Source organism: Anabas testudineus, chromosome 16 (assembly GCF_900324465.2).
Source record: "Anabas testudineus chromosome 16, fAnaTes1.2, whole genome shotgun sequence".
NCBI classification, from domain to species: Eukaryota; Metazoa; Chordata; class Actinopteri; order Anabantiformes; family Anabantidae; genus Anabas; species Anabas testudineus.
This window is the reverse complement of record NC_046625.1, coordinates 17,114,657-17,134,936: the sequence shown is the minus strand read 5'-3', so window position 1 is coordinate 17,134,936 and position 20,280 is coordinate 17,114,657. Positions and strand designations below refer to the sequence as shown.

Here is a 20,280-nt window from a genome sequence, read left to right as displayed (position 1 = left end):
TCCGCCCTCTGACAACATTGTGATCCTTCCGTTTATTCTGCACTTCACTAATTTGATGTTTTGCTGTTCTGCTGTCCCTCCCCTTCTTCCGCCTCCACTTGTTTGTGTGCATTTATGTGTGCAAATGCACATATGTGTGCATGTGCCTGTGTGTGTTTCTGCGTGTGTTTTTTGTGTGGGGGTGCATGGATTCATGTGGCTATCCTCCAACAGGGCAAATTAACAACTACTGCCAGAATGTGAAGGAATTCACCTCGCAGAACCTCGGGAAGCTGTTCATGGCGGAGGCTCTCCAAGGCCACAACTAGATGAGAGAAAAAAATCAGCAAGAGAAGCAAAGAATGCACAGACGGGGGGAAAGGAAGGTAACAGAGATGCAAAACCACGTCGACAGCGACTGGAGGAAGACTGCGCCAGTGTTCATTTGCTAGGAATTTATTCATTGTTTTTATGCCTAACCCTATATTGGATAAAGAAATTATCTTTGAAGATCACTTGATTTTGATTTAAATAAACATTGTGCATCTCTACATCTTCTGTGGCTCAGATGGTCTGTTTTTTCTCTGCTTTTGATTGCATCCAGCGTATTGTTCTGCAGGCTTGGGCAGTGTTTTGTTTTGCTGCACAAAAAAAAATAAGTTGGTTTTGTTCAGGATATAAATATGCTAAAAAGGATCTTGCGTATAATACAAAATAATTACACACAACAATGGTACTTATACATAATTTTATTGCTACATGCTTTTCGTCTTGCAGTTCAAACACCAAGCAGGTGGAACCAATTATTAGTGGATTTGCTGAAGTGTTGGTTCGCATGGTGGGAACAATGATTTCCTTGTAAACAGAACTGCCACAGAAGTATCAGGGAAAGCATTAAATTCCAGCTATGTGATTCATCCCCCACTGTCTGACTGCACTAAATAGACTTCTGATTGTCTTTCTTTTCCTGAAGTGAAATTACATGACACACCAGTATCTGTCTTTTCCACACAAGTAGCAATTAGCCACAGTTTATTTTTGGCAAGCAAAGAGAAAAGTCAGAATCAGGATATTTGTTGTTGTGGAGTTTTCAACAACATTTGAAGAAGGAACTGCAGGTGTGCCCGATGACAGACTGGGGGAAGCTGTCGTCTGCATGGGGTAGCAGTCCTACTTATTGCAGTTTTCTTTTAAAAAAAACAAAAAGGAATTATTTCATAACATAATTTTAGAGGAAATTACCACCAGGGGAACCAATTAAGTGTTTTGAACTTTACTCATAAAAACACGGGAAGATATATTTTGGGAAATGAGCTCTGGTATAAGACAAATATCACAGAGAGCTCTCTACATGGTGGGGCTGTCGAATTGTCAGCTTCTCCGTGTACTGAGGTGCATTTTTTGACAATCACCTGAAGTGGAATGTAAAAATAGTCTTCTGACCTTACCTTTTATTTTGCTGCCCTATTAGAGAAAGAGCTGTATTAACAGCTATCGATTGGATTTCTGTGATAAAGAAATTATAATGTAATCAGTTACATCACACAGGAATTCGAAAACTCTCATTGTTGCTATGCTCTGTTTATTCTGTCGACTTCTTATAGAGCATGAAACCTCATTACTTAGATTGAATTCAATTTGCTGTGTTTCATAAAGATAATCCACTGTATCAATAGTGTTTCTAGGGAGTTATGTGTAAATATATGCAGCTTGTATTTGGGCAAAACTGCTTTGAGGTGGATGCTTATGTCAACATGGTAATATTCTCACAGTGACAATGAACGTGATGAAGTAGGCAGCAGATGTTTACCGTGTTCAGTGAACGGTGCACTACCTCGAGTGGAAGCCTAACAGTAAACACAAAGTGCAGCTGAGTTTGATGAGACTACATTCAGGTCCTTTCATTAGCCTTGTTGAGTCGCTTGGGGTGACGCAGCATCCCACATGTGAAGTGTCCTAAAAACTGCAGAACAGAGTCCACTGAACATACCTCACATGTAACTGTAAGCAGTTTCTGTGTTGATCCTCTGCTCTGAGTCTCGCATATAATAAAATCCTCGCAGTTAAGGAAGCTCATTTGTGGAGCTTGTCGCCAGCGTCCACTCTACCCATCAACCGTAGGCTGAATGATGCCTCTTCTTGCTCCATTTAATAAAGAAGCTGTCAGTGGGTGGCTCGATGTATAATAATTATTCTGTGGCTCTATCTTGCTGGATTCTCCGTTGTTGTTCCTCGACCTGTGGTTAAACAGCACCATCTAATTCGGCAGATGATGTTATTTAACTTGTCATCAGCGTCGCCTAGTCGAGTAATAACGTGTAGTGCTCCTGCCTGTCATCAGCCCGATGTCATTAACAATAATTACAAGTCAACCAACATGATAAACACTTATTGGAACAGCAGCGCTCAAGCCGGAAATGATTTCCTCCCCAAATCACAACGTTTCCCTGACGTGCTGGCAGAATGGGAAATGTTAATTCACCACAGAAGGCTCAGCTGATATTTATTAATTAAGGTATCTGCCAGGCTGACAGGCACACCTGTGCTTGTGATTGATGTGTTGTATGATGTGAGCCATTTCTCCCAAGCAGGTATTGATTGCCTTTTAAGTGGTGGCTTCTGGTTAAGGTGAATCTGTGTTGTTTGTAATTCTGAAGCACGCACTGTAGGGTGATGTTGCCCTTGAGGGCTGACTGGGGGCACAGCCTCTCCTGTCCCTAATCCAGAGATGTGTGAGGAATTACAAAACTTGTCCTCAACAGAAGCGCGAGCTTTGTGTGAAGCCGCTGAGGCAGCGCTCGCCCCTGCAGAGTGCAAACACAATGACAGAGGTTCAGTGTGTATTTAAAGTGACAATGTTTTGATTGGAGTGGAAAGCAGTTCGGACTGAATCACGTAGTCGCGGCAGGGCTCAAGGGCAATAGAGTGGAGGTGCATGGGAGTCAAACTGGTGTTTTGCTCCCACTTCACTCCACGGTCACATACAGTGAATCATTACATTAACAGTTAACTGCCATCGTGAGTGGACATGAACGACGGCTTGCTTATGGTTTTTTCAGGAAAAGCAGGAGAGGAACCAGATGATGTGATTTCTGGAAATAAACTTAAATAAATGTAATTTTAAGACTTGATGATTAAATATACATTAAAAAAATGTATTTTAGATACACTACAGCTCAGTTTGAGGCAGATATAAAGACATAATTCATAAAAAGCTCATAAATGTCTGTAGATCACTGAAAACATAAACAGATCAGCAGAGTGTGCTGTAAAACATTCATCACTCAGGCAAGTTGAATGCTTGTCTGAAGACACTGCTTGAAGGCATGTTCAACAATCAAGATCCACTTATCCTGTTCATGATATGTCTGTCGAAGCTTTTTAATATAACAAAGGAAGAAAAAAATCAACACAAACGATTCTAAGTCATTTAAACATAATAAAATAAATGCATTAATACCATAACAATGACTATAATTTATATTGATTATTCAGATAAAAATTCTTATTTTAAGAGCTGTACATTATTTGTTGCATGTTAGGTCACAGTTGCCTTCCAAAACCGTTCCACGTCATACTATTTGACAGTCGAGTTGGAAAGTCATTGTCTTGGTTTCTGTTCCGCGGACATGAATGAATTATTTTTGGAGTACATTCATCGTGCCATCTTGACTGAGTGCTTTGAAATGCAGCTGGGAGATTGTGCTGAAACGCGCTTCTGTTCCTCCATATGTCCACACAATTCATGTTTTGTTCCCATTCGAAATATTGATACGGATTTTGAAGTGCAGGACGTCTTCGCGTCATTGTGCTGCATGTTTTGAAATGTTAAACTGCACGAAGAGACTCACCGCAGCAGCAGCAGCAACAGCAACAGCTGCATTTGCGTTTCTCTCTCCCACACTATCCTGCTCAGTTGACCGTGAGGCTACTGTGAGTTGGTGAAGAATATGAGACATCATTGTTGCACCCACGAATGCCGCAGACGCTGAGCCTGTGGCCCTCTGACGCAGTGCTTAGAGTGAAACTTCATTTGCGTGATTTCATTGGCTCTCTCCTGTTTTCTTAAAAACTTTCTGTGATGTCGCTTTTTCACTTTTGCAGAGATTACGCTGAACTATGTGTTTGAACTAGCCGGGGGGAACCGAATGAGGCCTTTTAGCTGTGTAAACATCCCAGAGTTTTGTACGCTGCAATCGGAGGAAATACTTAATTAGGATTATGGGATTTGTCTGTGCACCTTCAGATTCCTGAGCAGCAGGCAGGGAGATGTCAGAGGGATATAGGTTTGGTCTCATTTAATCAGTGAGTGCGGCCTCCTCAGCCCTGACCCCAGCCGTAATTTATTACTGCTCAAACACAAACACAAGCTCTTTCACCGTGCCTGCCGTCGCCTTGTCACTGGTGATAGAGAGAATCAGCTGGCTGAATATAATGAAACCAGTTATTTCCTTGTCAACTCTCAATACTTTTTCTTATTTTTTTTACTCGCCGTCTTCCTCCATCCCTCTCTCTCTCTCTCTCTGCCACAGATATTGCCATGGCAACTGTGGATCCTGTATGGAGTAGCTGTTGAGGATGTAAAGTAGTTCCCGTGGAAAAATAATCTGCAAATCCCCCGAACAAGAGCAGAAAGGAAGGCACGTGCAGTTATGGGAAGAGGAATAGTTGGGGAATTTAACATCTATTCGATTATACGCACCAGTATAACACCAATCTCTGAATGCATTTTTCCACCTAACAGCACTCCACCTGTCATTGAAGCAGCTCTATATTTACCTTATCTCTCTTTTTTTCCTCTTTATGGTCAATAGATCTGCACCGTGATTGGCAACTGTATAGACTGAGCACTGTGTTCTAGTTGCAATTCGTCTCTGCCTGCCACCCAATTCGACGCCTGTCAAACGGCAGTGGCACAAATCCCACAGGCCATTATGAGGCTGGTTTAATCCCCACAACAGCAGCAACAGAAGCCTTTCAAGAAGGGTTTCGGAGCATGATACCCTGTCTGTCACATGCATCCGTGGGCTTCAAGCAAGGCTACAGTGCATTGTTGTGATCCTACTCCATCACTAATGTCTTGTCTTATCCTCAAGCTACTAAGACAAATGTACTAGATGTCCTCCTTCTAAAGATCAATCACATGTTGCATGTAATCTTCTTCTAGTCAATGTCTCTGCTGTTGATGCTCAGATTTGGCCCTGGCTGCTCCAAATAATACATTTATTGAAGTCTTGATTTTACATGGTTGAGATGGATTTTCAAAACAAAGGTCCTTTGACCCTTTTATTTAATGGGAAAGTTATTTGTGCTTTAGTGGCATCAAGCTGTCTTGTGACATTTGATATTTTAGGGAAATAAAGTGTTACGTCTGTTCAGTAAATACTGAGGTCCAGCCACGAGTCACTTACCTTAGTTTAGCATTAAGAGACAGCTCGACAATGGGAAGCACTCAGGCAAGAAGACCATTGACTCCCTCCCTAACCTTGAGAGGGTTAGGTCACTGTATCCACCTAGTTACCTACATCTAATGTTTGCGTGTACGGACAGTGAAAAATAAAATCATAGTGTGTTTCTTTTTCATAATCATATCCACTTTGCACTGTCTTGGTGTGTATGTGGATCATCTTCTCCATTTTGCCTTCATTCAGTTGTCTCCAGGCTCAGCAGGCAGCAATTTCTAGACTTCTAAAGGTCTAAAAGTCAACTTTAAGCTACCTGCCAACACAGTGCAGCATATACAGTAAATTAGCATTGTTTGGGAGATGTTGGAAACAAAAACAGTGAAACTGTAAACTCTAAATGAATGCTGATCTTGCTCCGTATCTGTAGGATGTGTAAATACACATCTGTTTTCTAAGAAACTCGATCACATCACCTTCAAAGTGTGTGACCTCACCTACGTAATTGCTGATCTCGCACAGATTCTCAGCCGGAGGGTTTAAATGCTCTGCAGTGTTCACTTGCTACTCGAGCAACACAGCCAGCAGGAGCATGACGAACTCTTGAATTAAACATCACATCCAGCTGTGTATCACTAACACTCTGGACTAATCTACTGGCCGTCTCCCGCGCTAGTCATAATTTATATTTTGTGGAGCGTGCATACAGTTTGTGACTGTGTTCATTTGTGTTTTATTCCGATTTTATTTACTTCATACTTTTTTGTTCATGTTTAGAAGAACCCCCCATCAAATGCCTCTAACTTATTATAATTCATGACCACTTCCCCCCCCTGTACTGGAGGTGCCAGGTACAGTGATTGATGGGATGTTTGTGACCTACAATAAACAGACCCACAATTAAAGCGCATGTCTTATCTCCCTGCTCGAGTCGTCAGAGTGACTGATTTATACCGAGTGTTTTTTACTCGCAGGGAAACATTAACATTCAATTCACTTGTTCATTCATTCACTCATCTTCAATCCACATTCAATCGAGTCTGACTGTTTCACAGCCAGCATGTAATTTAATTGTGTTTATTTTCATGCTGCGTACTAATAGACGGATGTAACAAAGATAATTTGATTTCAGAATGATTCCCAGTGATATGGGGTTAATACACATCATGCACAATGTTTTTCTTTATTACCTACTATGCGTCTTATTCAATTCCTTCTTCCCTAATGTTCACTCGGCTGCACTCTGTCAAATTTACCAACACTGTTCATACATACACTAGAAACTTACTGATTTTTCTTTATTCTCCAGGGGGATCTAAGCCTTTGGCCATTACGTTCTATTTTGTTCTGGTCTTATGATTTGAAAAGTGTCAGAATCCTTTCCTGCCATGGAGGCTTTTTTGTATCCTTCACCAGATTTTCTCTGCACAACAATCGCAGCTTTTATTTTGCCAAGCTGAGTCCGCATTGAATAGATCTTTCCAAATCCAATTTAGTTTATTCTGAGACTTTGACCAAACAGATGCAGACATCAGTGCTTGACCTTGAGGACTTGACCTTTTCTATTTCTCCTGTTTATACAGGGTTTTATTAGTACACTTGTTTTAGCAGAGGATGGACACCTTTTTACTGAGTAATTACAAAAACATATCCGTCTTCTTTCCATGAGCCTTGTCTGTGAAACCCACAGTTAGTGACTTCATTAGACACATAAATGACTTTATATGTGTTTACACTCGTCTTTATAAGTCCACCTGCCTGGCATCCTCTGCAGCTTTTTTTTTTTTTTTTGTATTGTCTATATTGAGTGGAGAGTCCTGACACATCTGAATATTCAAGAGAGAAAAAAGAGGTTCACTTGAGGACTCTTCACGCGCCTGGTGACATCATTTATGCAATCCAGGTTATGAGGAGTTTGAAAGAGAGGAGAAGTCAACCCTGTCATACGCCTGGTTCCTCTGGAAACTGTCAATGATGATAGTTCATTCAAAAAGGTAATAAACCTCTCTATCAGGGTCTTTTGGGGAATGCCATGTGATTCTGTGATCTAACTGAGGTGCACATCTGTACCATGCAAAGCTTTAAGAAGTTCCCATCAGCGGATGTATAGGGATGTATTACAGGCTAAGCACTGTTCAATTATGTACATACTGTGAAAATTTGATCAGTGCCCCCACTTTCAGCCGTGATTCTTTCTTGTTTCTCCCTCAGCTTATGATCTATTTCCGACTCGCATCAAACTAGGATAGAGCTTACTATACAAGCAGCAGCATGTACAGTCACTGGGTGGAAGTTGTTTTTCTGATCCCCCTCTCAGTCTGAAGCAAAAATAACTGCATAGTTGGCTTTAACATTTTGAGTGCATCAGCCTTTAAGGAATGAAATTTTTGCTTACTGAACTGTTTCTAAATATGTTTTTGACCATGTTAAAACAGGTGGAAACTGTCAGAAAGGCACACGGACCAGCGGCCACTGACCTTTTTAGGAGTATCAACAGCCACATAAGATACCAGCTGGCAAGACAGATTAAAATACATTTAAACAATGGATAGCCTATGTTGTTTTAGGTTTCGCAGCAGTTTTCAAACTCAACATTATTTGTTTCTTTGCACATTTATTTTGACTATAATAAATATTGATGCCTGAGCCTTGAACCTTGTCATTTGGTATCCATTTACTTTCTTTGAGGGAAGCAGCAAGCCCACTGACATTCAATCACATTATTTTGGCACAATGATTCAGTGCTTCCACCTGTGACCTGAACCACACATAACACATTGCATGACATGCGCTGAGTAAATCAAACCACCAGGACACATATACAGATGCCTAACTGAATCATTTGGTGTGACCATGACCAGCTACAGACTGCCTGCTCATCAGTAAACACAGCAGGCAGTGGTGAACAACACAGGTTTGCTCCCTTCTACTACATTTTAATTCGATTTAATTCAATTATTTTAAGCTACCTGCAGGCGGATGCTGCACCACTTGGATGCAACTGACAACCTGTTATTGCAGGAGTGTGATAGAGGGTAAGCTTATAGCAGCCATAACGGGCTTTTGTAAGGGCATGATGGCCTGCAGGTAAGGGATTTAGAGGAAATCAGGTTGATGCTCTCCAAACCCTCAGCCAGAGAGGCACAGGGCAAGGCCAAGCAGTTGTAAATTTTCTCAACTGTCAGCATTTTCCACATCACTTACCTTAGGCTGAACAGAAATAAATTCTCACACAATTTTCAGAGGTGAAATTGGTCACTCCTTGTGCATCTTTTCACTCCAGCAGCTCTACAAATTGTCTGAGAGTGTCGTTTGTAGACTTGTGTAACTGTATTTGGCCTGGCAGCCGATCCATATATTCAATAAAGAATTTTTTTATGAATCTTGCACCCAGTTTAGAAGGCATTGGTTATGCTGCACAGGGTTGATTTGACATGGTCCGTGCGCAAAAATGGAGCATATCGGATGCATTGAAGCCCGCTGCAAGTGGACCTGCAAGCTGACACCTAACCTAGGTGTATAAATGGGCACCGCTGTACACTGTTGCAGTGTAGAATACCCACATACAGTTCACAACCTCTGTAACATTTTTTGCAAAATTGCCTCGGTGCACGTTTTACATTATTCAGCTCCCGTAGTATAATATTGGATCATTTAAATGACAGATTATGACTTTGTCGAAACCCGCACAAAGATAACTGGTACAGTAACTAATGAAGAATATCTTAAAGCTTAGTTATTCTATCTAAAATTAACTGTCAGAGAAATTGGGAAGATATAGGTGTCAAGAAATTGACTCTACATTAATAAGAGGGAAATATTCTTTGATAAGTCTTTGACTGAAAAGGATGTCCTAAGTACTGTATATTTAACAGACGTTCGAGCTAAACGGATTAATACAACGTAAGTTAGATCTTCAAATAGTAGGGATGCAGCCAATGACAACTTATGCAAAATGTAGAGTAATAAAAAAATAATAAAAGTCAGTTGTTGTTGTTTTTTTTTTCTTTCTTAGAAACCTTTATTAGTCCCACAGTTGGGAAGTTGCATTGTGGACAGGCTGCACTATTAAAGCTACTGTGGGATAGAGAGCAAGCTTCTCTGTGTGTTGTCAGTGTTCATCATCACTTTTTGACATCTGTCCTTCAACAGCTAGAGACCAACCCTGACATGAAGACCAGTGATCTAGACTTCACTCTTAACATGAACAACAAGGGAAAATAGGACATCTTGGTCTTGATATTGCAGAACATTGAATGTCTGCACAGACACCAAAGGAGTGTTTCACTGATCACTAAGCTAGATGGTCTTTATGTCCTTGGGCTGTAAAATGAACTTTGGACTTGTAGTAACCAGCAGGAGCAGCCAACTAAACTTGGTGGTGCATTCAATGGCTCAGCTGATAATGGTCATCACTCATGTAAAGGTTATGCAATTTGCAGTTAATGGGCTTAAGATGAAATAAATGTGGTTGTCATTTATTGATTGATGGCCTTTTTCTAAAAAGTTAAGAGGATGCCTTACATTATTATTTATTAGTTATTTACTAAATGTATCTATCTGCTGTAACACTTTGTATCTCGCTCATCATTTGATGCTGTGCAGCTGCTGTGGTCTGTGCTGTTTCATATGATTAACAGATACAGTTTGGTCCATTTTCCCAGATTCTTGCACAGTCTACTTGCTGATTTATGGATTTTTGCTGCTTTGACACTATCTTGCAATATGACACCTGGCTGTGAGAATCAGCTGTCATCTGGCAGTGGTAGGTTATGATTTGTTTTTCCTTAGGTTAGCTGCTTGCCAGCAGTCAACAAAAAAACTCATCCTGAGCCAAACAGCTTAAAGGTCTCTTTATTGTGCAATAGAAAATTTGATGGCGTAGGTGCAGGTGAAAACCCATAGTGTTTATCTACTGATATGAGTGATACTATCTGAAAGCAGTTATTTCGTCTCTAGCAGGCTGTCATTTGGCTGGCTGAGTGAATCCAGCCCGGGCTTTGGCCTATTCTTTTACTGCCAGACGGCTGGGTGATTAGTGCTGTGGAAGTCTGGGGTCGGCAGCTCACTGGTGTTGCCTGATAAAGGGGTCAGGCTCAGCCACACGCCAACTGCTAACCCACCCTCCCACTTAGCTGTTTCCTGTCGGCCTGCTCTCAGTGAACAACACCAGGTTGCTGTCCCACCACAGCACAACTGCATACTCTTATGCCAGTGCTCATTTTTTTTGCAAAACATCTCTGGACTAGTGCATGAAAATATGCTGATTCATCAGCAACATCTGAGCCAGTGAGCCAACAATGCAGTCCACCGGTAGCCAGTAGCATCATTGACTGCTGTGGGATCGGAGGCCACACAGAGGAGGCAGCAAGTTAGTTAATTGGGTATTATATTGAACAGAGGTAGTTCAGAGCTGAAGAAGAAAATAACTTTTGTTGGTAACGGTGCAATTGCAGCAGCATGGGGAGATAAAATGGATGTGATTCCCCCATCAGGTTCATTGTGTCTTGTGTAGTCTTCTAAAAAGCAGTGAGATTGGAAAAAGCAGTGGGGTTTTCATCATTTCACAAGATGATTTACTGCACTGATATAGTTCCTAATCAGATTTCACTGGTGGTTTGAGGAGCATTTTAACATCAAATCCCCCCACCAGAAAATCCACCTCACAGTGAATTTCACAGGCAGATGTAGCTAAAAAGTCTTAGTACTAATGGGTTTATTGGCTTGAAAAATCCACTGTTTCTTGATCTCGGTGAGATTTCTGCGTGGCAAATGCAGCGGTGCAAACAGAAGACGACGGCATCAGTGGTATTGTTTTGATGTCTTCTGCTGTATGGTATTTATTAGAATTTGAGCACTTTAGTGTAATTCATAATACAAAGAGCCCAGACCAGACTTTAGCTGAAAATCAACTAACCATCCAGAAGGCAACGTCTTTATTCTGATTTGACTCATCATTACATGCAGGGGAACTTTGACACAATGTAGAGACATTTAGAAAATGAACAATTATGGCATCAACAGACAATGTGCAGAAGTTATTGCACCTCACCTTGAAGGCTTCTGCAGGGTCAGCAGTATCATGCTTTTAATCTGTTACTCCCCACATCCTCGGCGCCCCGACCTTGCAGACATACCATGAATTTCATTATATGCTTCTTACCTTTGACGTGACAGTGACAGTCGCTGTTAGTTTTCTCTAGGCGTCACACCCAAGCTAGAAAATCCATCAAGCACTAGTCCCATTTACCGAAAGGAAAATATTACTTTTAGTTCAAGGCTCAGTCAGAATTCAGCCAGATGTAACATTTTTCAGAATTCATTCCATTGTTTCATTTTCAATTACACACAAACACACAGACATGCGCATGCACACACAAACAAACCATCCCCTGAGTTCAGTTCCATTAGTTTGACTGACTTTTCAGAATGCACTGCTAAGCATTATCTGAGATTGCCTCCTGGTTGTTGCTAATTGGTGCTGCAGTTCATTACTTTAGTCTCTCATGGCTGCTCAGATATCTGCTTCACACTGTATATACTGTACACTAATATAAAAGGGTAGAAATCATCAAATCATCACTTAGTCTTTCAGCTTATCCCACATGGGAGTCACCACAGCAGATCATAGTCCGCACATTTATTCAGCATAGGTTTTGTGCCGGATGCCTTTCATGGTGCAACTGTGGAAAGCATGGGCGTTCAGTATCTTGTCCGGGGTCACTGACAGACAGTCAGTAGGAGTCGGGCCACGCAATGCTGACCCTTGAGTTGATGGGCAAGAACTCCACTGAGTCACTTCTGCCCCTTCATGCATGCTGTGTGCAAGTTATTAAAACAGAAAATTCCATACTTTCTTCTCCCAACACCCTCTTACAGTGATTTGTTAAAGATGAATGCTAACTCCTGCATCATACACCCAGTTAAAGATGCCAAAATGCATTTGAAATTCCAATTTTTGGTGCTGAAATTGTTTCTATAGTCACCAAATGTGCATAATTCTGAATGAATGTTTGATGTATGAATAGTCATTGCTTTTCAGAGAGTGCCTGTTTTCAACAGCTGGGCCTCATTTATCAATCTACAGCTGTGTTCATTTTGCTGCTGTGAATCAGATGTGGCAAATATCTGATTAAGCCACATTCAATTTGGTCCTCTTTATAAGCTGTTAGATCAAGGCCAGTATATTGTTGGCTGTCATTGCCACTGTTGACATGTAGTTTGTACTGCTCGATCATGAGGCTACAGGAATACACCCACACCCACTGTCCTCAATATTATCCCCATTGAGCTTTTACTAGCCAACATAAAATTGGAGTACCCGGGTCATTATTGTGAATTATGATAGTAGTGATGCTAAACATTGGACTTGCCCGCAAAAGCAGAGAACAGGATGACAGAAACATCAGCCATTTACAGAGCAATAAATGACGGAGATCCCTCCGGTGGTGGAATCACACCAAGCATGTCCAAAACAACCTTTATTTAGTCCTTGTGTTGGTTGTTTACGCCTATCACTTATCTAAGGGACATCTAGAGTTAGCTTTCAATCTCAGACTGACTGAAATGACCTTATTTGAATGCATTATTCTGTGCATAACTTCCACAGATGATACATTAAATGCTATGATCAGCACGTAATAACCTTATGCCACTGGCAAAAATTCACTCAAGCAACAGGGACTGTATGCCTCTGATAAAAAGCATACAAAAAAGAAAGACAATTAGGACGCCAAAAAGAAATTACCAGCCTCATTGAAGGGCATAAATAGAACCCCAGAGGAGGAAGAGGTAAAATGTAACGCTTCAACAAAAGGACATTAACACAGATCCCTTCATTACTTCGAGTATAATGACCCACCACCTCCCCAGCCCACAGTCAATCCACACAAGGCTGAATTTTCAGAGGTTTAGTAAAGTTTATTCTTCAAATAGGTCACTTCTCCTGCCAGACATTGTTAATGTGTAACCTTAAGTAATCTTAGACATTTAAGATGCTTCCACTTACTCTAGTTAAAATGTAAGTAAATTAAAATGTGTTGTACCACAGAAAGTTGTTGCCACGTAGAAATTGAATTTTGACTTTATATATATCCAGTAATTGTGAAGTGTACTGTAGCAGGACTGGTACTGGTTTGATAATACATAGAGCCTAAGACCTGACCCTTGATCAAAATGACCTTTAATGATACATTTGGATTGCAAAATATTCAACTACTGAAAATGTAGAAAGGACCTAGTCAAGGAAACAATTACATCAGTTTACAAGAAATAAATGTACACCGCAAAGCTGGAATCCCAATGAACTTGTCTTTATTTTTTAATAAAGGACTAGAATCCAAGTATAAGTCCATAATTTGATTTGGCTGCCTTGGTCCTTTAATATTGAAACAACACAGAGTTTACTTTCTGCAAACACACTGACTACCATATTGATCACCTTGAAGGCAAATATTAGAGACATGAAGCAAAGTTTCTCATTATAGCGCTCGGTTCATTGAACGTAATTACCGCGGACACTTGAAAAGTTATGCAGCAATTAGGCCAAGTCGCATAATGTGAGCTTGATTATCCCAGTACACAGATAGGTATCCATGTAGAAATACAGTGAATGTGATTGCACTGCTCTATCTGTTCTTAACAGTGGTCATGTTTAGAACAAGCCCCGCCAGCGGGTAATTAATGAATGAGTTTAATGAGCAGAGGTGAGCTCTTCAAACACGGTCATGTCTTTACATACTGATGATGGAGGAGATCATTTCAATAATAAAGAGATGTATGTTCTTAAATCATGCTCCAGTTACGGAGGAGGAGATTTAAAATTGGAACAGGAAGCTAAGAAAGGACGGTACTCAAGCCAATCAAATATTTGATCTGGTTGGATGAATATTTGATCAGTAGCATGTGTGGGTGGAAAGCCAAGCAGGATTATTCATTTATTGTTTCACTTGTAACAGTTTATTCACTGTCACTGAAATCAAAGAGGACACAAAGTCTAAACTGTCAGAGTTCAGTGATGTTCAAGTCAAAGGGAAATTTAAATAAGTGTATACATTTTTAAGAGCATCCAGCTTTAAAGAAGTTAGTAGAACTAGTCTGAATTTACCTGAGGATCATTTCAAGGCTAGGTCCTGTCTTTTGTCATAAGCCAGTCAGCAGATCATGCGCGAGTGTGTCTTTGTCATAATCCTCCCGTACTAACCTTTTTCTCTCTTGCAGAGTCAGCTGAGGCTCAAAATCTCCAGTAATAACCTGTTACAGTCTCGACCAAAGTGGTGCAGAGCTCCAAGCACAACGGCTCATTGATGATGCTTCGAAATTTTAGTGACACTCAAGGCAGGGATTATTTGGCCCTCGGGGACATGCTAGTAGTTTTATTAGAAGAACTCTCTTATGGAGTTAGTTAATGTGTACTACGTCGTGTCTAGTGACGATAATGCCACGGTAAAAACATTCGAATTCCGTTTTTGCACTCCTGCGTGTTCCTCCAGAGTAAGTTTAAGTGCTTCCCTAATAAACCGCTCAGAGACTGGGATCGTCTTTATTTTGGGCTGGACTCTAATGATGGGGGAAGGATGTGGAGCGAGTGATGGGGAGAAAGCAAGGTAGAGGACTGGAGTGCCCTCGTGGTCCCAGACACAGATGGACAAGATGAGAGGGGAACACAAGCACAGCTGAGGCCTTGCAGCGCAGAGTATTATAAGACCAGGAATCAGTGAGCCCTGGCTCTACACTGATGACACTGGCTTTACTGCTACTCAGTCATTCACCGCTCTCGCCAGGAACCCCGGGGACGTGACTCGCCGAGCACAGTTGCATCAAGATTAAAGGCACTTTTCCCCTCTAAGATCAAAAGTGTGCTAGCCTATGCCAAAAGTGTCTCGAGTGGAGTTATGATGGTACAATTTGGTAAGTACACAAATGCCCCGAGCCATTAGCAGCAGGGAAATGAAACTAAACTCAAAGCATCTCAAAATGATGTGCATGTTCCAATTAAGCTGAGTTTATTAAGTTTGACTTCCATCTGTTTGGGTAGAAGTCTTTTGGCTGGATTTTATAGATTATACCCAAAGTTTGAGCCAAACTTTTAGCAATCAGCAGCTCCAAATTACATAATGATCAGAGCTTTTCTTAAAGAATATAGTTTATGACAAATGGTGACTGTCTGTATCAAATTCCTTAATGCCTATCCATGAAAAATCATTTAGTTAGTTTCTCCAATAGGAACATTAAATTAAACCTTTGATGGGAAATATGAAATTAAGAGTATCTATGAGGGTATGAGCTCTTGTTCACCCAGTTCTGCGTATTCAACATGTTCTTATCCCCTGGCATCGCATATTGACACTTCCCAGTATCAGTACAGACGCTGTAGCTGCTCTTTGGTAGATGGCATCAAAACAATTGCTTTCAGGGTGCAGACATCATGGTTTGACTGACTTTATGTACCAAGACAGGTGTGTTAGGGTGAAAAACAAGCACTTCCAGTAATGGTCTTGTTACAACACATAATCAATTGACAACCCTACATGTCTTTTAATCAGCACCCTACTTGGTGTCTTTGGTTCATTTATTATACGCTGCTTTAGATGAGTTTATCCAGCAAATGCCTAAAATGGGAAATTGAAAACTTGTCAAAAGTTATTTCTCTTGGTTCACAGTCCCTGTGAGATGGAGCACAAAGCATACCCAGCCTGAACTCTACAGAGTATCGAAAGACTAGTAATCTTCCACCGGTGCTTCAGCGGGGAGGAAAAGAAAGCACAATAGTATCATCCACTTCTGATCCAGTTTGTGAAGGGAGAAGAATGAGGAAAGAAATGAAACACTTTGCTCCAACCTTAGCCTCAACAAATGCGGGGAGAGGAAAAAGAAGCAGAGAAGCAGCTCGACAACAGAGAAACGCCTTCCTGTGGGTGTATATGTGAGCACTGGGACGCAATGCTAATGAAATGCAAATCAGGAAGTAGACTTTACACAACCAAATCTGGGATTATTAATGCACATTATCTGAACATGCAGTGAAAAGAACTTAGATCCACATGTGACCACCAGACAAAAATCAGGAACCGTGAATTGATAGAAAAAGTAGTCCTCAACTATAATCCTTTCCACCTTTACCTCATCAGCTCCCTCTCCTCTCACAGAGGGACCTTTCAGGTAGGCAACACCGAACAAAGTAACAGACCAGAGCTGGTTTCCAAGGTAACAGTGAACAGACCCCTTTGGATCGAATGGCTAATTTTCACACCTGTACCCTCACCAAGACTGCAGAGCTATGTATATTTCAGCATGCTTTATGACTGCTTGCCCTGAGCGATCTGCAGCTATAGAGGTGACCACAGCAACAAGGTTGAAATACCAGAAGAACACAGTGCCACCTCATTACTGGTATCACAGTGATGTGGATGCTGCCTTTTTCTTTCTTTGGCACAGTCATCACTGCCATCTCGCTGTGCGTTATGTCATCCTGTTCTTATTCTTCCTTCCCTTATAATCCTCAGTGTGGCTGTGTGTGTGTGTCTGTGTGTCCCTCATCCTTCTCCCTTTTCCTCTTTCTCACCATCTCCCATTGCGATCTCTGATTCAAACTCTCCTCAGGTGGCTCTTTTTATCCCTGTCAGTCTGTCACATGATCAAGACTGAGTACCCTCCCAGTCTCTCAGTATATAATTGCAACACCGTCCTGCAGTTAACTGACACCAGCTGTTTCAAATTTGACCACATTTATTATCGTTTATGATTTTTCAGGACGTATCCTCGGGTGTTGTTTAACACTTAAAAGCAGCAGCAGCGTTCGATAGTGTTGTCACCAGCTATAGGGAAGCAGTTTGATCAGTTTTGATTGACAGTGACCTGCATTGTAATGTGAACAAACAAAACCCCAAATGCCACCGCTTTCTGGTTCAGATATAGCTGAATCCTGATTGGTTGATGGTTTAAGGTATTGGAACCCATAATTTATGTCAAGAATACGTTTTAGAGGTTGTTAATTCTAAAAGTTTCAGAGGCTGAGCTATTAAACATTTTAAAGATGGACTTTTTGGAAAGTTTTTGTTTAATTTTGTTGAGGATCAGCCCCCGTCCTCCTGGGCTGTTAGACAAACAGTCTGAAGGCATTGCAGACATTGTAATTTGTGTGCATCCTAATCACAGTTGCCCCGAGCTGTTTGCACAGTTTCCCAGCAAGCCCTGTGAAGGTCAGCATGGCATCACAGCAGATGTTAAAGACAGAGTCAATTGCGCGGATAATTGACAGTTCACACACACTATTCCTTATTTTGCACCAACCTGTAGCTGTCTCTCTCTCTCTCTCTCTCTCTCTCTCTCTCTCTCTCTTTCTCCCTCTCTCACACACCCACACACAACTGATGACCACTGCATGCATGCACCACATGTCTATTCTGGCACAGATGACCCCTCTGCTTTAGGACATGCACATATTGACTGCATACAGCGTGTATCATGAAAATTGTGTGGGCTGGTGAATGCTATGTTTCCCATTTTGTTCTTCTTTCATCACAGTAATAATTTGCACATCAGTGGGGTTATTTTCCTCAGGCAAATTAAATGTTTTTTTCTGCAACAGAAAGTATATAAAGGTTCTTTTTTGTTTCATTGGAAACAAGCTTCTAACAGTGTGATGTACATTTGTTGTCTTGCTGAATGTTGGCAGCATTGTTGAGATGCTGTGAATTGGCTGAGCAGAGAGAATCAGTCAAAGTGATGTAAGAGTCAGATAAATCATCCTTCTGCACACATTCGTCTGTTGTTGAAAATTAAAGAGCGCACTGAATGTACTTTAGTGCACTCCGCTTAGAGGTCCTGACATTTCTCTGTCATGATCACGACCAAGTCGATGCAGAAATTAGCCACCACACATGCCTGGAGGAGTATTAATCAAGGGACATACAGTACCTTAGAATTTGATATTGAAGTGCTCAGGTCAAAAATAATCTCATATGCTATTTTTTTTATATGCAGACAGGTTAATTTAGATTAAGGAGAGTCGCAGATGGAACATTAGCACAGACATAATGGTGAAACTTCTCTAGTTTAATTAAATCTAGTGTAATCTTTGTGTTCTGCATGTGCTCTGTGTCCTGTGCATAAAAAATAAAACACACTTTTTCCTTGCTCTTTGTTGAATTGTGTGAAGTCTGGTTTCTTATCAACAACTTTGTTGACTTTGTGAACCTTTCAACATTGTTTTTCCTGCAAGAGATCACTTTAATTCTGTAGAAATGTATTTTGGCAACACAGCCACAAATGCTATGATTCTTAGTGTTTTGTCTTGTAGTATGTGTGTATGCAAGCCGCAGCGTTACGCACCTCCACTAAACTGTTCATGGATTTCTACATTTCCAAAAACCTTTTAGCGAGCTTGTTGTACATTCTGTAGGCAGATTCTGTGGAGCCTGTAGGTGCATTACAAGCAGCCGCGTGCTGGGAGAGGTTTTGACTAACTGATGAATCCTACAATCAACTGACATTCATGTTTTTCACTTTCACCTTTTCAGCCACTCTAAGATTACAATTCTTATCACCACCTCTCAATTATTCATTGAATCTCGTTGGACCTGTGTGTGACAGAAGTGCTGTTTTGACCATTTTATGAAATGTAGTCATTTAGTTAAAATAGTCGAACATAATAGTCTATAGTCTAAGACTAGTTTTTCCATTTTTATAAAGGTAATTTCTAGATAAAACGTCTCACATTTAAATTGGTCTTGCATGCGGGTTTGCTTCTAGGCTTCAGCAATGACTGTAGTTAATCTGACACAGCACAGCACCAATATATAAGAAATACAGTGAACAGGATTATATGTCAGGTGGATGAGAATTCAGAAGAATGTACAAGATCCTCACGGCGGGCATGTACAAGCAGCTCAGCGAGTTTCTAACTACAGCTATTAGTCAATACATGAATTAAACATCTTTTTAGAGCTTCTCTTTTCCTCTCTCCCTCTCTCTCTTTATACACACCCCAGCATCAAATCACTCATCAATTTGAAATCACAATCAACTACACTCTTCGGTTCTTTTGTGGTATGGTTATTTTTATATGCACATATTTTCATTCAGTGCGATATAAATGCACCTAGGTAAAGCAAACACATGAGACGTCAGATGGCCCTTGGTTACATTGTCATTCAGGATGAATCAGATAGTTCCACCTCTGCCTTGAATGGCTTCAAAACAAAGCACTGCACAGCTTTGTAAAATCTGACAATACACTGGCAAATGCTGACCGGGAGGTCTTGCTCAGAATAGCTCGCTTTCTTCTAATGTGCATTCTGCTTTCACACAGAAATTCACTAACAGATGTCACATAATGGCTGCTTTTAAAAAAGCAGTGTTTGATAGTGGTGAAACTGCATAGAATAAATCATTTGGGAAAAGTGTTCATATGATACAGGGTGCAGATCAGACATGGCTGTGTATCAGGTGTGTTTACCTATGCAGGGATTGTAATTGCAATGGATTTTGGAGACAGGGTAGAGAATACAGCAATCTAAGCAGGTGAATTGGCAGCTTTGCCATGCCTGTGCTGAGCTGACTGCTAAATAAGGTTTTCTGTTGTCCAGAGAAGAGCTGGGACCATGGCGAGTGGAGAGAGAGGGGAGAGAGATGGGAAAAGGGATACAGAAGAGGAGCAATGGCAATGCAGGGAGGGAGAGAATGAGTGAGAAAGATAGAAAGACTGGGAGGAGGGGAGGGAGAGAGAGTGGGGAAAGACAGACGACGAGCACGGAGCAGCGAGGACAATGGAGGGTGAGGGAGGGAGGGAGTGTGAGACGAGCACCTTAGAAAATCAAGCAGCCAGTCTATTCCCCAGAGAGGCAGTGTGGCTGGCTTTGGCTGACTGATCCAGTGCTGTGCTGCACTGTGTGAAAGG

The 20,280-nt window shown here is 41.1% G+C and overlaps 1 protein-coding gene across 1 annotated transcript in view; it reads left to right on the top strand.

Annotated features, from left to right (window-relative positions):
- Positions 1-533, top strand: part of LOC113170330 (eukaryotic translation initiation factor 3 subunit H) — a 45,074-nt gene extending 44,541 nt beyond the window's left edge. The window contains exon 8 of the mRNA XM_026372391.2: positions 214-533. Within this exon, the coding sequence (XP_026228176.1) occupies positions 214-308 (95 nt within the window). The 3' untranslated portion in view covers positions 309-533. The remainder of the gene's footprint in view (positions 1-213) is intronic.
- Positions 534-20,280: the final 19,747 nt, after the last annotated feature.